This window comes from Pundamilia nyererei, unplaced genomic scaffold, assembly GCF_000239375.1.
Source record: "Pundamilia nyererei isolate P.nyererei 1_Seehausen unplaced genomic scaffold, PunNye1.0 scaffold00198, whole genome shotgun sequence".
NCBI lineage: Eukaryota > Metazoa > Chordata > Actinopteri > Cichliformes > Cichlidae > Pundamilia > Pundamilia nyererei.
The window spans coordinates 216,197-232,644 of NW_005187599.1; the positions used below are offsets into that span (position 1 = coordinate 216,197).

Genomic DNA, 16,448 nt, shown 5'->3' on the forward strand with positions numbered 1-16,448 from the left:
TGAAAAATACAAAAGTACCCTTTTTTATTTGCAAATGCTGAAATGCAGTGAGTACAATTAATGACCAGCATGTTTTGAACTGGCATAAAAGCTTAACATGGATTACATTCACACATTCAGAAAGATCGTGAAATATTTGGCATTGAAAAACCGAATGTGAGAGAAAACGTGAAACGGAAAGCACAGAGGGATTCAAACATAATATTTCATGTTCATTTGAAATTCTTCTCATTAGTGGAATGAACACAGTTAATGGCAGATTTCACCATAGGTGGACGGACGATAATTCCAAGGCTAAAGCTAGTGTATACCTTAAATCTGTATTCCTTCTAATGGACATCAGGTCCTCAGATTGCAGCCAGATCATAAACATGATCATTCTGATCACTTGATAGATATCCTCAGCCAACATTTCCTTTAACACTAATAATTGTTAATTTCAAGTCTTATAACATGGTGTTAATTTTGTACATTATGGTCCCTAATACTGTAAAAATACTGTAAATACTGTAAATCAGGGGGTGATTTTGGGCTGGCATGCATGATTGCAGTGTCTCTCAGTTTCATAGTTAGATCTCCTTTGCAGGTTGTGTAATTTTTCCAAAGATGAAGATGGCTACAGAAAAAAAATTGATGCTTCATTACAAGGCATTGGTAAACAACAGGCAACATGATAGATATACTGACAATGGCTTAACCGGTTTCCGTAGTTTAGGCACGAATAAAAACAAATGTATCGAAATGTATGACAACATCTAAATAAGCTGTTAATGCATTTTTTTATATGCACCATAATATTACGCTAGATTATAATAATTAAATAGGAAAGTTTGAAAGTAACAGAACATGTGTATCTGAACTCTCCTAACAATGTTTCTGAAATACCTAAAAGCTCTTTTCACACAAAAGTAGAATCATCCTAATTCAGTTTTTTCCTTTGGTATATAGCAAATCCTTTTTTCCTAAAAGATAACATTACAGTAATTTGTTTTGTACTTAAATCAATTTGCGCATTTTTGCAATCTTTATCAATTGTAACATGTCAAGTTCCTGTAAGTAACAAATCATAAATACAGAGACTCTGAGAGTTAACAAGCCCAAATGACACATTGTAGGCAGAAACACTCTTCATATATTTAACTGCAATACAGGGTTTTAACAAAAAAGGAGCACAAAAGGCACATGCAGTGAATCTGGCTGCTAAATAAGTGTTGATTTTCCATCCTCTTATTTCTTCTTCACTTGTTTTTGGCAGCCAGTGGTTTGCGGCTGATTTTCTTACTCTTATCGTTGTTCTTTTTGGGTGGTTCTGGGTTGGCCTGCATGTGTCTGCCATAAAGACTGAGGAGAGGAAAAGAGGAGGGAAGACACATTCAATATCAACGTACATGTTTATGATTACATACGAAAAACTGCACAAATGTTTTTCAGAAAAGATCATGTAAAACTCAACCAAAAAATGTGAATTTTACTGGCCCCGGATAGTGCTCTGTTACACATAATGAGTCAGAATAAATTACAGGTACAAGGAAATTTTTTATGCATCACTAGGACTTGTGAATTAACTTCCATTAAAAAGTAGCCTTGTCTTCCTACAAATACAATTAGAGATAATTTGACTAAGCTGAGCAATAACTCAAAGACATCTGTACTATGAAAGCTCTGTGAAAATGACTTCTCAAAATGCTACATGGTGTAAAACAAGTCTCCAGACACAGGTGGATGTTTACTTATAAAAAAGGGGAAATGATGAAGCAAACTAAAATAGATGTACGGCCGTTACACCCTTTTTAGCAAGGCCAAAAACAAGCTATGAGTGGATCAGTGGAAATATCCAGTGATATGGTGAACTGAATTAATTTTAACTAATTCACATGAGATACGAGTACTCTCTCTGCCAAGAACCCTAATAACCTGTGTGTTTTAAAGTCTTTGCTTACAAACATGAGAGGGGTATGCACAAAAGAAAAGGTATGAAAACTCGTACTGATATACTGCCTTTCTACTGAATTTGAGCTCTCAAAGCACTTTCTACTACAAGTCTCATTCACCCAATCATACAAACATTCAGGTGGTGCATTTATCTGTACCTTTTAAGCATTTTTATCTAACATTCAAACATACTCTAGGGTTAGGACCTGCAAAAGACCTGCAACTGACAAATAAAGGCCATCTCATCTCATCTCTCATACTCTGACAGATGGATCGGGAAACTCAGGGTTCAGTATCTTGCCTAAGGATACTTTGATACATAAAGAGGAGGGGTCAGGGGTCAAACAACAAATTGCCTGAGTGGTAGATCTGAACCACACCCAGCCCGACAATTTAAGTGTAACACGAAAATCAAGAAAATCATCAACAGTGAACACACAGTTGTTGTGTTCAGTATTGATTGTCCATATTATTACAGTATACCTTTTAGTGTAAGTTACACACACCACCACATACACATACATGCTCCTCTCACCCCACTGCCACCTTTGCCGTCCCATGGGTCTCATCTTTGCACAGAAGCAAGAGAGCTCATCGGACTGGAAAAGAGTTCTCTGCTCCTCACTGCAGGATGTTTCCACAGATAAACGTGTTGTTTTTCTCTCTTCTAGGCTTAACATTTTAAATAGTATTCAAAATATAATAATAATGATAGAGGCTGCCATATTGCTGCCAACACCAGTAGGGGGTAGGGTAAAGTGTCTAGCCCAAGGACACAACAACCAGGACAGAGAGCAGGGGAATCGAACCGGCAACCTTCCGGTTACAGATGAGCTTGGCTCTGTGGCAACCATGGTTATATTTTATTGTAAATAACAGTACAAGTAGGAAAAGGAATCCAGGGTTGAAATTCTGCCTTCAACAGCAGAGATAATCATGTGCACACAGGCCAGCAATGGCTATAAAGCTACAGCCAAACAAAAATGTTGTAATTATTCAATTATCTGTGTTTAGACATAGTTTCAGGTAAGAGTATAAACTGTTCATTGCCTCATTCCTTCTGAAATGAGACAAGGAATTCACCCTTTATCCTCTTCTATGATTAGACAATGCTTAGATTAGGGAACCATGTACAATTGAATCGGGTATGGGGCATGGAAATTGGGGTGAAGGGTGTACATAATGAGTATATCCCTTTGTGGAAAAATGAATTATGCAAAGGACTTCTTAAAAATGCGTTAGTATTCCAACTAGTAACTGTCCTATGCTAAACATCAACTATTTCTATTTTCCTTTATCTGGTGTCAGTTGTTTTATTCCAGCTGTAGCTGTTACGATGCCTCAGTAAATTTCTCCCGTTTCCAGCCAACTGGTATCTAATGCTCTTCTACTTGTATCTCCTGACCCAAGGCAACCTTGCACACATGTGCATTTCAACACTGCCAAATAGATGAATAGCTTTAGTTAAGAGGACCTGGAGTGACTTATGGGATTTAATGGAATTTCTAGATGCACCAGGTCAAAGTGCCACCAAAGTCACAGTGTGTCTGTTCTCTCTGCGATTGATATCAAGACAACAGTTTCTTTCCTTAGCTGTTGTTATTTTGGATAAACAATTAAAGCGATGTACAGTGTAGTGCACACAAATCTGGTTTCTTTTAAACTGTTTTGTATCTCTAAATGAAAATATATTTTAACAATAATGTGTTTCCAAAAGTGAACAATTTCTATCATGCATGGATATACCAGAAAAAGCGTAATAAAACAATAATGTGTTACAAATATGGCCAAATGCCCTTTTTAGACAGCAGAGACATAAATTGTGTATCTATAAGAGCTTGTCTCACTATCAGATCGCATTTCCCAACAGTTTCTGCAATAGCCATTATTTACACTGTCCTTTGTTGGCATCGGCAAAGGGAGATGTCACCGTCATCTGAGGTTTATATAAAAACTTCCAAACTGCTGAGATTTTAATGAGGTCACAGAGGAGCGTAATATCCACACACTTCTTTCGTCTTTAGTAACACACCTTTGAAGTCTGAATAGAATTGAATGAACGGTTGTAGTGATAGGCTACACAGATAGGCTAGACAGATGTCAGACAGACATACAGAGATCCCTTCATTTGTTAGTTTGGTTTGAATGAGATGAGTCTATGCAACTGTCAGGCTTTTCTCTTGGGTGGTCCGTGGACGGGGTGACTGTAGGCATTCAAACTTCATAAACTGGAGGGTCAATGCTGAAGTGTTTGCTTGCATACACTGAGATGCGGTTATGAAAGCAGATGGCCTGAACATTTAAAAGGAGCCACCCATGATTTCCTTCTATACGTATAAATGCAAGTCATTTTAAATACAAATCCCTGAATACTAATTAAAAACTCACACCACAAGAAATTACCTAGAATAATCATAGTTAAATAACGGACATTTGTAATCCTCTTTTAGCCAAAGTTCTCTGTGAATGATTTAAGATCAAGCTTAATGGGCTAGGCACCGCTATCCACTGTTTTTGTCCGTTAATCATCCCAGGGACCATGTCAATAGACATTAAGGGCCCACCCATGGTCTTCTGTAATATGGCCTCACCATAAGTCCTGATACAAAACTTATAAATTAACCACAAAGTTAATGTTTCTAAAATCAGATTACATAGAAATGGAGCATGGGGGAATACCTGCACGCAAGAATGTAACAAGACTCGGACTAGGAAGTCATCAAAGCTAAATTTCACCATTTTTATTTGGTTATTAGATAACATTCAGAATTTCAGCTAAATTAAGGCTGGTATTGTGCCAACAAGCAATTTATTGTGGTCTACCAAGCAATACAGAGTTCTTGTGGCAAGACTTAATTTGAAGAACAGGAATGGGTTTGTTTGAAGGTGTTTCCAGGTCATGCTGGGAGCAATTTTCTATCTTTGTATTGATATCGCTATATTGCTGTCATCGGTCAGAAGTCTTATAGCCTAAACAGAACTTGGTGCTTCTCACCCGGCATTGATAGCTGAGGTAAACAGTGACTAAACAGCTTTCTACGGATAGGGGAAAAACTCCAGGAGGATCCAAACAGTAATGGAAACCTGGTGGCTGCAGCCATTGTGGGGCACAGTGGTACAATGTTGATTACACTGTTTTTCCTCTCACTAGGCTGCAATCTACTGATCTAGTGGTGAAGTGATCTAGTGGTGAACCCTTTAAAGTTCAACTTTAAAGGGTTCAACTTTAAATTTGGTCAGGCTGAACTACAGACCTCAGCCATGCTAAATTGTGTAGCTTTTGTTGTAGTGCACCACAGCAAATTTTAAAAATTCAAATCATAAAATTTTAAATTAGGTGTCACGCATACATTTTCTAATTGACACCCATGTGAATGGGTACATAAAGCCCTGAACCCTGGGGTGCAAGGGCCCCATCATTATTATAATAATTATTTATTTTATATTTTTTAAGAACAGATTGCTAGAACAGATAGCTGTTATTTATGGCCCTAAAAAGACAATGCACGCAGAAAACTAAAATACATACTTCAAAACATCGCTTTCAAAACAAGACACTGAAGATACTAGAAAAGCTTAAGCATGTCACTGAATTTCTACAGCTAATGCTGCACATGCACACGCACACACACACATACACACCCTAAGAATGTGCGTATACAAATCCACAATAGTGAAAACTGTCAGTCTATGATTGAAGTGTCTCGTTTTCTTCACCCTGCCTCCATCCCATGTCAAACCTCTCATCTGGGAATTAAATATGCCAACCCCCTCCCATGCTGCCCATCAAAGCAACTGTAGCCCAGGGCAGAGAGACACACAGGCCAGAACAGAGAGGAGTGGGACAGACAGAGATACACCCAGTGGAGGAATAGCAGTAGGCAACTCTTTTTCATTTTAACATCAGTGTTTGCTTTCCATGGGCATTTTGCCTTAACTCACGCAAAACCCATTTACGCTTGGAAACAGTACAACAGCAACTCTCTAGCTAGATGTAGTATTACAAAACCAGCTGGGTTTTAGCCATGTGCAGCAACAGCTCAAAAGGAGTGAGTTGCTCACTAATTGGAAGGTCAGTATATTTACCCTTAAGTATCTCAGACGCACACAGTTGTGAGTGCGAGTATTTTTGATCAATAAAGCGCAGTGTAAGGCTAAAGAGATACCTATTTAACATTTCCCTACTTTAAAAAGCCTGTCCGTTTGGAGAAACCACATCACCATTTAGGGTCTGCAGGGATACATATCAGACAGAGAGACAAGTTGAGACAAAGTAGGATCCTTGTGCTTTGCAGAGCTTTTGCCCACTAGGGCCATCCCAGAGGAGACAATGGGGCAGGGGCAGGTGCCAGGAACCTCCTGGGAGTGTCTGGAATCAGCCAGGCATAGGGGCAGTTGACAGTTTTTACCATGTAAACAGAGCTCTAGGGATGGTACTGTCTCACTATTGGTCCTCAGTTTTGTCCAGGCTGAATTATGTCAACATCAACAGGATGGATTACTGTTAAACATGGTCCACTCATGTTAACCTCAGGATGAATTCTAATCCCTCTATGATCCTTTAATAATTGTAATCTAGTCTGTAAACACAGCTATATATTGTGTATACTCTCTGGATTATGACCAAATATGAGGCGTGATCTCAAAGTTTCATGACTCTTCATTTATATGGCAAAAAAACAAAAAACAAAAATATGTTGTGACCAACAGCTCAAAAGGTCAAGGTCATCAAGTCAAAAGCATGGGGATTAAAGCAATAACGATTTTGTTGCTTTAACAGAATTCATGGAATTGTGGACATAGTTCTACCTTTCAGTGGAAACAAGGTGAACTATGGGATAATACTTAGTGCTGCTGCATCACAGAAAGAAGGTTCCGGATGTAAATCTCTGATCTGTGTTTCCAATGTGTGCCCTGGCTTCCTTCCATAGTTCGATAGCATGCTTTGGTTAACTACTGATTCTAAACTGGTGATAGGTGTTGATGCAGGTTACAGATACTACTTAGGAGCGCAGAATAAAAGTATACCAAAATACCTCGGGTTTACACTGGCAATGTGAAATCAATTGGACATCATTAAAAAAGAAGACGTTTTATAGTAACATCAACAAAATTTCCTTGTTAACCACTCTAATTGCTACTTTGTCTGTCCATCAATCCTCTTAACCACTTGTTCGATGTGGGCGGCATTAGGCTATCCAAGCTCTTAGTTGGAGAAAGGTATGGTACACTTTGACGTGGTTGTTGACAGAGTTTATCGTTATGGCCAAAAAGGAAAATGAAGTACAAAGGCTACTATTTTAAAATAGTGTAGTAATTCAGGCAATTCTTTAGCTGCCCATCTGCATCTGATGGTACCTCCACCCCCCACCTATCAGGGTCAGGGAGAGACTGGGTAAGAGGCTAGGTGCAGGCTGGACAGGTTGCCAAATAGATGTGTCTTCTAAACTGATTTTAAGTTTTGTGCTTTTATGTCTTAATGTAAAAAAAGGTGTGTATCTATTTCATAAGATTAAATTGTATAATGTTTTAAAAAGATCTAAATCCTTTACAAAGATGATTACAATTTTGTCAGTATGTGAAAAAAGAAAGTGGAAACAGCTATTGTAATGAACACAATAGAGCTGCTTGAAAGAGCTCAGGACTGTGGTAACTGATTGAATATGCTCCTTTCAACAAAAGTGATTATTCATTAAGTCAATATGTGGACAGCCAATGCAGCACACTTGGTGTTGTCAAAACAAGCAGTATTCGCATAATTATGGGTACCAAGCATTGATGGATGAGAGGCTCATGGATAAAATGGAAGAGGGGGAGCGGGAGTAGAGAGAAATGATCAGTATGTCATAAAGGAAAAATTAAATGAGTGTTAAGACAGAAGAACAATGCAGCCTTATTGATGCTAGGATCCAGTTCATTAATGCTTTTTAATTTCAATTTTAAGTCACACCTATGTTAAGTTAAATAGAAGAAGTGTGAGCGGCTGTAGTGACAATACTGCCAATGAGATACCACCTCAAATAAAAATGTGCATTGCTCCAAATATGCTGTCATATTAGAACAAACAGTTAATCTAATTTTCATGGCGCTACTGGCACACCCACCCTGACAGTATTAAATGCAATTAATTAACGCTAATTACTTTAATAATGCTTCCCTCTGATGCATATCTGAAAAGCATTATCCATGTCATTAAATAAAATACAATTTCAAATGCAAATCACTTTACTGTATTGTTTTCAATCATGCAAAAATAATAACAAAAAAAGTCCATCGCATGTCTTGAGGTTGTCAGCATCAAGCATGCTGCTACTGCTGAATATCCTGTAGCAGCCAGAAAATGATCTAAAATCTACATATAAAAACAAAACCAAAAACGACAGAAAACAGCCACAAAGACTGATCTGCGTTTTCTGCAACTGGAATAAAAACTTACTATTAAGTCACACCAATTAGCATGATAATACAAAAATGTGTAGGATTTATTAATGAAGATTTAACCTATAGGAAAAAAAACCTATATAAAGGTAATCTGTGCTTGTTCTAAAATGAAGAGTGTTTAAATGGTCGATATTTTTATTAACAATACTTGACAATCAGAAACCAAATATCTAACTACACCAACCAAAATTAACATGCTAGATAATCTGTTCTGATTATCCTTTTTGATATGCAGTTTGCCTTTGCTAAATATAGCAACACTTTTTTCTTTATTTATTTTTACTACATTTTATGCTATGCAGAGTGTAGCACAAACTCAGAACAGCTTTAATTTTTACTGTCACTATCACAGATACTAAATAACATCTCCACCACGTGGAGGTTGCAGAACCTTCTTCAGTTCTACCTCCATATCCATGTGGACCTGCAGGGGTCATGACTTCTCTACATGTCTAAGGATCACACAGACTAGCAGACATCTGAAGTGACAATCACACTGAGGGGAACTGCAGTCCTCACAAAATGGTGAGATCACAGTTAAAATTCTCCAGATAGTGTAGCATACATGCTGTGGTGTGTGTATGATACCTGAAACACAGCAGACAACAGCGACTAGTACAAGTCATTTGCTAATTTGCATTTGACAATGCTGCTGTTCATCCTGTGTGGAGTGATGCGATATTTGTTTTATTACAAAAACACGGTCAAAATGAATTCTGCATTCTGCATGTGTAATTTAATTTTGTGCATTTATGTCATCACAGTTCTTTCAGATCGTGTTTTAGTGTGGGATGAAGGCCATGGGCGTAATCTCTTTTATGTTTTGGCCCTTTTATTTTCTCTGTCCTGAACCTGGAAACTCCCAGGAAGCTCAAAGACAACTTTCACATTTTAACGGTTTTTAAAAGTAAATTCTCTCATATGCAGCCCAGCAGTAAATTAAGCATTTATTGCTGCAATCTTGATGGAAACAAGATAGCAGCGCATACAGATGTATGCAGCAGCACAGCGTCCCTAACTACTGTGCACCTAACGCGCTGATCACATACAGTCGTCGAACTAATAGACATCAGCCTGAACCCTGACTTGGGATTGGACTGACAGTATCCTACCCAACTGGGTGCTTTGTGGGTTATTGTCTGGAACAGCAAGCGATGCAGACGGCAGAGAGAGAGGAAACAAAAACAGGGATGCAGAGCTGGCTATCGCTACCTTGCAGCATAACTATACAATGGTTTAAGTTCACCTGATCCATTCCTAAACCTATGTTGGTGAGGTTTAATACCTAATCTTCAAATCAGACAAAAAGACTGTCTCACAAATTCAAACTGGGACATGCCCCCAAAAAGTTGATTCTGTTCATCTGGACGTAGCATCTTCAGTCAGCTGATTGATTCTCAGCTGACTGCAGGTTTCGCCAACCTTATAGAGAAGACATTTGCACAATGACTGAAATGAACATCACTGTCAATCAATAGCCTGTGATGTGAGTTTCTTCATTAATTATTGAAGAAATGAGTGGCATAACATTTCTCCCACTGAAAATGCTACGTTCAGATGAAGGGAATCAACTTTTTGGGGGGGATTTCCTTACCTGGATGATTGCGCATACATCAAAACAAACTGGGACATGGTTCCACAGGACAGGGGCATGACAGCTGAAGGCTCTGCCTCCCATTCAACTTTTATAAAGAAAACAAATTCACAAGTAAGACTGCAATCTGAGAGCAAAGTGCTCAACTAGTACAGTGGTCCCTCGCTATAACGCGGTTCACCTTTCGCGGCCTCGCTGTTTCGCTGATTTTTTGTGTGCAATTTTACATGTTTTTTGTTTTCTACAGCGCATTGTTTTCTGCGTCCTGATCAGCTGTAGACGATTATCAATCAACCTCGTGCTGCGGTCTTGTACAGTGCAGAATGTGTTCAAGCTTGTCAAATTTACATAAATCTTCGATCGCTAGCAGTGTGACTCTGAAGTGCTGTACTGTATGTTTGTAAGTTTTCTCCCCAACAAATACAACAATGTCGATTAAACGTTTTTGCACCATCAAAGGCAACTGCGGGTGCCTTTGGTTTCAATCTATAATACTGGACTTATTTTTCTACGAAGGTTTGAACTTTGAAAGCGTTTAAACAAGAGAGAAAAATGTGAAAACATTCGTGCCTGTCTGAGAAAAGTGTATAAAGTTTGTAGTTGGCTACTTTACGGATTTAACCTATCGCGGGTTATTTTTAGAACGTAACAACGAGGGACCACTGTAGTTCAATTCCATTAAAAGGAATTTTGTCAGCGATTCTGTTCATAATTTTCATGGAGAGAATTTCTAGGTGTAGCCAAGTGGTGGAAGGCTTCCACTTGGGTGGTCTGAGAATCTCATCTCTGCTTTTCACAGATGATGTGGCTCTGTTGGCTTCATCAGGTGACGGCCTACAGTTCGCACTGGAGGCATTCGCAGCTGAGTGTAAAGTGGTGGGAATGAGAATCAGCACCTCCAAATCTGAGGCCATGGTCCTCAGCCGGAAAAGGGTGGCGTGCCACTCCAGATCAGGGATGAGTACGGGGGCAGACCCAGCACACGCTGGAGAGATTAAATCTCTCCGCTGGCCTACGAACTCCTTGGTGTTCCTCTGGAAAGGCTAGAGGAGATGGCTGGGAAGAGGGGATTTCTTGGCTTCTCTGCTTATGCTGCTGGCCCCGCAACCCGGATCAGGATAAATAAATAATAATAATGTAAATAATGTCTACTTTATTGATCTCTGTGGGGAAATCCCTCTCTGCATTTAACCATTCACTCAGTGAAGCAGTGGGCAGCCACTGGGCGCTTGGGGAGCAGTATGTAGGAACGGTACCTTGCTCAGGGGTATCTGAGGGTAGCCGTTCAGTGGATTCAAACCCCTGACCTTCCGATCATGGGGCCACAGCGCTACCTACTGAGCTATCCCTGCCATAAGCGAAGAAAATGGATGGATTCATTCTTTCAATTTTTTTGCGACACTGTGCAACCTATAATGTCTTGGGGACAGTGTTTGCACAATGGATACACATGTTGTGTCCCATGCCCCTACATTCATTTGCTTGTCGTTTTAGATTGTTACCCCTATATCATTCTTATTACTATGCCATCTGATATTTGCAGAGTTACAAGAACTTCTTCCCGTTGTTTTGTTTTTTTTACATATTAAAATCTATGACATGTAAATACAAGCGGCAGACATGTAGTCTCAGCTCCCACCTATTCCTTTCCTATCTCTCTTGCTCTTGTGCTGAGCAGGCTGGAACCAGATATTAAACCAGTTGTAAAGGCACATGACCAATGCAAGCAATCAAGAGCAAAACAGTTCTAGCTAGAGGTCAAGATAAAGATTTCCTATTTATTTTAAGTGTGTGTATTTCTGTGTGTGCGTGCGTGTGTTTTCATGTATAGCTCCAGTGATGAACTGTTAGGGCCAATTAAAATCAGAAGAAAAGAGGCGAATGGATTCAGTTTCCTGATGATGTCTTTATAGAGTTCTGCTATTCCACACGGCTTAATTAATCACAGCAAAGTTCTGTATGTGTGTCTGCGTGTGCAAAGAGAATAAAAGTTGGTATTTGATTTTCTTTTTCGTACGTGTGTGTGTGTTAAAAAGTTAAAAATATCTATGTGAATATATGCGTGTATGATAAATGTGCATGAAGGCCAAAGGCCATTGATCTGATGGAGGCGTTCCTCTTGCAGCCTCCTCATCTTCAACAGAGTTGCCGAGCAATTACGTAGTATCATTTACAGTCAAGTAATGTTTGTAGAAAGGAGGAGCTGCAGTGAAAATAAGAAAAGGGAAATGCAGAGAGGGACTAAAGGCAGAGGAAAGGAGTAGAAAGTTCCTAACTAAGATTCATGAGAAACAACTAAGGTTTTTAGCCAATGGTGGAAAAGTTCTTTGCCTTTATCATTAGTTACATTTCCTGCTGACCCACCAGTCTTCTGACAGATATGTAGTGCATGTGAGTACTACTTTAGTAACCATAAATTAAATAAGTAACAAATCTTTTACCTTCGTTACACAATCATAGTGGATATCTTCTGCTACCCTACACTCATCAGTTTTTAACCAGATTGGGCATGGGCCCATTTCTACTAAATTCCTCACATGTACAAAATGTGGAATTTACAAAATTAGGAATGAAATGAAATAGAACTACATAAAAATGTGCATCTATTCATATTTATACATTTTGCAGGTTAATTTGGATATTTGAATACATCTTTTTCTAAAATGAAAAATATATATGAGCTCACCCCTTCACTCTTAGCAGCATTTATTACAAATATGTCGGTTTTCTTTAATCCGACAAACTTAGAAACTTGTTCAGCAACTTCTTTTTCCATGAAAAAGTGTTTGGTGACAGTACTGACTTTACATTCACCTATACTACTGCTACAGACATACTGTGACTACTCTGTAAGTGTTCTGTTCTACAGAAAGCAATGGGTATAACCTTTATTTCTGCTGCTTTTAAATTTCTTTCACTTTGAAGTTTTGAAGCTCTGACTAATTTCAGGACTGGACTTGTTGCAAAGTGGCATCCTATCATTGTACCACATTAGAGTTCAAATATTTGCATCAAAATAAAACTGCTCATCTTTATTCACCCAAATTCAGTGGCTCTCTTAGAAAAAAATTCAAAAATGTACCAAAACTTAACACAAAAATGAAATCAACATTGTACTACTTTACTCTGTGCTACAATTATGTAAAACAATCTTTACATATATATATTTAAAATTAATCTGTTTAACGTAACAACGAAGGACCAGTGTTTATTCAAAGAGCTCAAGTCCAGAAGTGCAATTTTTGGCACTTTAGGTAAAATTGATTGCACTAGGCGATAACATATCTTTTGTTGAATATGTTTACCATTTTCCTGAAGCCATTCGATACACATCTTCGGCCAGATGGATTATGACTGCATTGGTCATTTCAATATGCCTTTGGGAGCTTGATGGATAAGCAGACATAGGCGGCTGTACAGGGTGACTTTTATGGATCAACCAGTTTCCAGAACAAATATGAGACAAAGGACTGAAAACTGTTTAGACTGTTGTGGTTAAAAGCTTCTATTGAGGGATGAAATAACAGCCTAAGAGAGCATAGAATGAGGTCTGTTTGGACACGGTAACAACCCTAATGGGAATTTAATTTGTTACTAATGATACTAAAGCTTAGGTCCCAATTTCTGCTAAGCCAGCTACTACATGTGGAGTAGGACAAACGCATCTGACACAGAAGAAGAGAATACATCTAAACAGGTATACATATAGAGTTGTGGTCAAAAGTCATAAAAGAACCAAACTTTGAGTCTTTTCCAATCACTCTATCAGAGAAAAATCAGAGTTGTAGAAATAACGAGACACTCAAGAGAGCCATATTATATTCTTTACAAGTGTATGTAAACTTTTGACCACAACTGTACTTTATTTAAATTAATCTATGTATAGTCTGCATTTTTAAAAATATTTCAGAGATTCAACAGAAAAAAAGATATTCTGAAAAATATTTAAAATGACTTTTTCCCACCACAGCAATAAGATGATAACAGCCAGATATTCATTCTATTTTCATTAGACAGAAACTGGGGGTGTGGACAGATGTGTGTGTATGTGTGCGTGTGCGTGTGTGTATGTGTGAGTGTGTTGACACGATTTGAAGAGGAAGGACATTTAGTCAGGTGTAAATAAAGCTGTGAAGAAATTAACACCTGTCAAAAGAAAGGCTGCTGCTAGATGTGAATGTGTGTGTATGTGTGTCCTTTGTGCTGTTTTACAGTAATACATATTTCTTATTTACTTATTTTCACAGCCTATTCATATTGTGTCTTTCACAGTTTGGGACAGCAAACTGAAAACCAGCCATGAGTGGAGTTAAGCTTGTCCAGATGCTGAGACCAGCGTAGACCTTGTTCATCACATAAGGAGTAACTGAAGACTTAAATGAAAATAAACAGTTATCCATAATGTGGTATTTTTTCAAAGTTTAGTCACTTAGCCTCTGAATGTGGATACTGGATCAGCATGTTATATGAAATGAGCTAAATGTTCAGCATTTTTTATTATAGTTTAATCCCCAATAAATCTATTTTCATACATTTTTCTCTGTTTTTGTTAACTAATCCTTCCATTGGTCTGATAGCAATCACGCTCATAAAATCCTTATGTTAACACAATGACCTCTGACATAAACACCACTTACCAAAACTAACATAAGTTACGGCTTGAGCAGAATTTATTGTCACTGTACAAAGTATGTGGTATAACTGGTCTGTGGGTCACTCCGCCAGCCAATCACACATAAGATTGAAGTTATAACAAAAGACCATTAAAAACAACAAAAGTTTTCTACTGCAGCAACGGTCTGTGTTTTTTATACTGTAGTTTTCGATCTTTGAAGTTTTATCTTTTTTTTCCTCACAGTTTTCACATTTCTGGTGAACTCTGTCACCGTAACTCCCTTCCCTATTCCAGCTCACCAGTAAACCAATCAGCATTCGTCAAATGCATACTTTATCTGCTTCCAGCAGCATGTGGTTAGGATGTTGAACGACTCACGATAATAACGACAATACATACTTTGTGTTTTTGCAATAAGGGACTAATTGTATATTGCTTTTATTCATATACAAAAGCAAAGTGGTCTGTGAAAGAAATTCTGTTTCAAATCTTTGAGGTGATAGCTGAACTCAAATGTAAGTAGTTCTTATGAATTTCTGTTTAACTGACGTCAAACAGTGCAGAACCAAGCAGAATGACTGTCAGTTATTTCACGGTCTTTAGGTAACGAAATCTCTTTGAAGAAAAGCAACTGACTGCAAGTTGTCAAAGAAATGATCCCTGTTAGTCAAGCAACCATTTCAAAGACAAAGATTTATAGCAAAAGGTTGCAAAAATGTTGACTGTACTGTGACATCGAACCACTGTTTTCCTTAGTGTGGCTGTAGTGTTAGTGCAATATTTGCTGTATTAAAAGTGATCAAAAAATTATGAAAACGATCCAATAAAATTAAAAATCCTTACATTAATTAAATTTGTCTATTTCCCCCCTTCCTATTAAAGGTCATCATATTATGTATCTAAGAACCATTTTCAGTGAAGATGGCTTTTTTAAAATCACTTTCTGCAAGTCCTATACATGCGCCAGTAGTTGCAACTCTGTGATGCCAACTGGATCTGTTACAGAGTATCAAAAATGTGATTTTTCACTTGGGATAAATCACGAGAAGTGAAACATCTTCACAAACATAAAGCTGTCTAATTGACGTATTTTTTCACCTTGACTTCAATTGAAAGGGACGCAACTCAAGCCGAATTGCGTTGGTCTGGATTAATTACAAGACACAACTTGCACGCCTTATGCAAGGCTCCCGGTTCCTTGCTTAAGCTTTTTTAAAGAAGAAATTGTTTTGTTGTGGATAAGCTTTTGGTTTGTCTGCAGGTGTACAGATGGGAGTGATTATGCATATGTTGCTTTTATGAATGCTGACTTCAGCAGTGACAGTGATTGATTGCATAGACAGAGTTGGAGTCGACTATATAGTGCAGGTAAATGCTCCATCATCCACCCTGACCGATACAAATAATCATGATGTGCAACTGTTTATCCTAAAATACAACCCGAGCGTTCTTGGCTGGCAGAGCTGAATTATAACGGCACACATTTTAGTTATAGTCCAGGAAAAATTGCAACAATGCAATCCACCACAAATGTTTTATGGTGGATATTTTAAAAAACTGAAATGTATGAATATTTTGTTGCTGTATTGAACCGCAAGCTGTGCTCTGTTATTAATGCTTGAGATGTTTTTAAAAGTTGGCTTGATGGACATATCTTTTTTATAAGGCCCAATTTACACTGCAGACCTTCACAAACAATCAAACAATACCCTATGAGCAGTGTTGGGGAGTAACGGAAAACACGTACCGCCGTTACGTATTTAAAATACAAAATATGAGTAACTGTATTCCGTTACAGTTACCATTTAAAAAGGTGGTATTTAGAATACAGTTACTTTGTTGAAATAAATGGATTACACGGCGGTA

General features: G+C 38.1%; 1 protein-coding gene across 1 annotated transcript in view; it reads right to left on the reverse strand.

Moving 5' to 3' along the window:
* rsu1 (Ras suppressor protein 1) overlaps nucleotides 1–16,448 on the reverse strand; it is a 39,945-nt gene continuing 23,497 nt past the window's right edge. Inside the window, exon 9 of the mRNA XM_005747462.2 lies at nucleotides 1–1,341. Within this exon, the coding sequence (XP_005747519.1) occupies nucleotides 1,239–1,341 (103 nt within the window). The 3' untranslated portion in view covers nucleotides 1–1,238. The remainder of the gene's footprint in view (nucleotides 1,342–16,448) is intronic.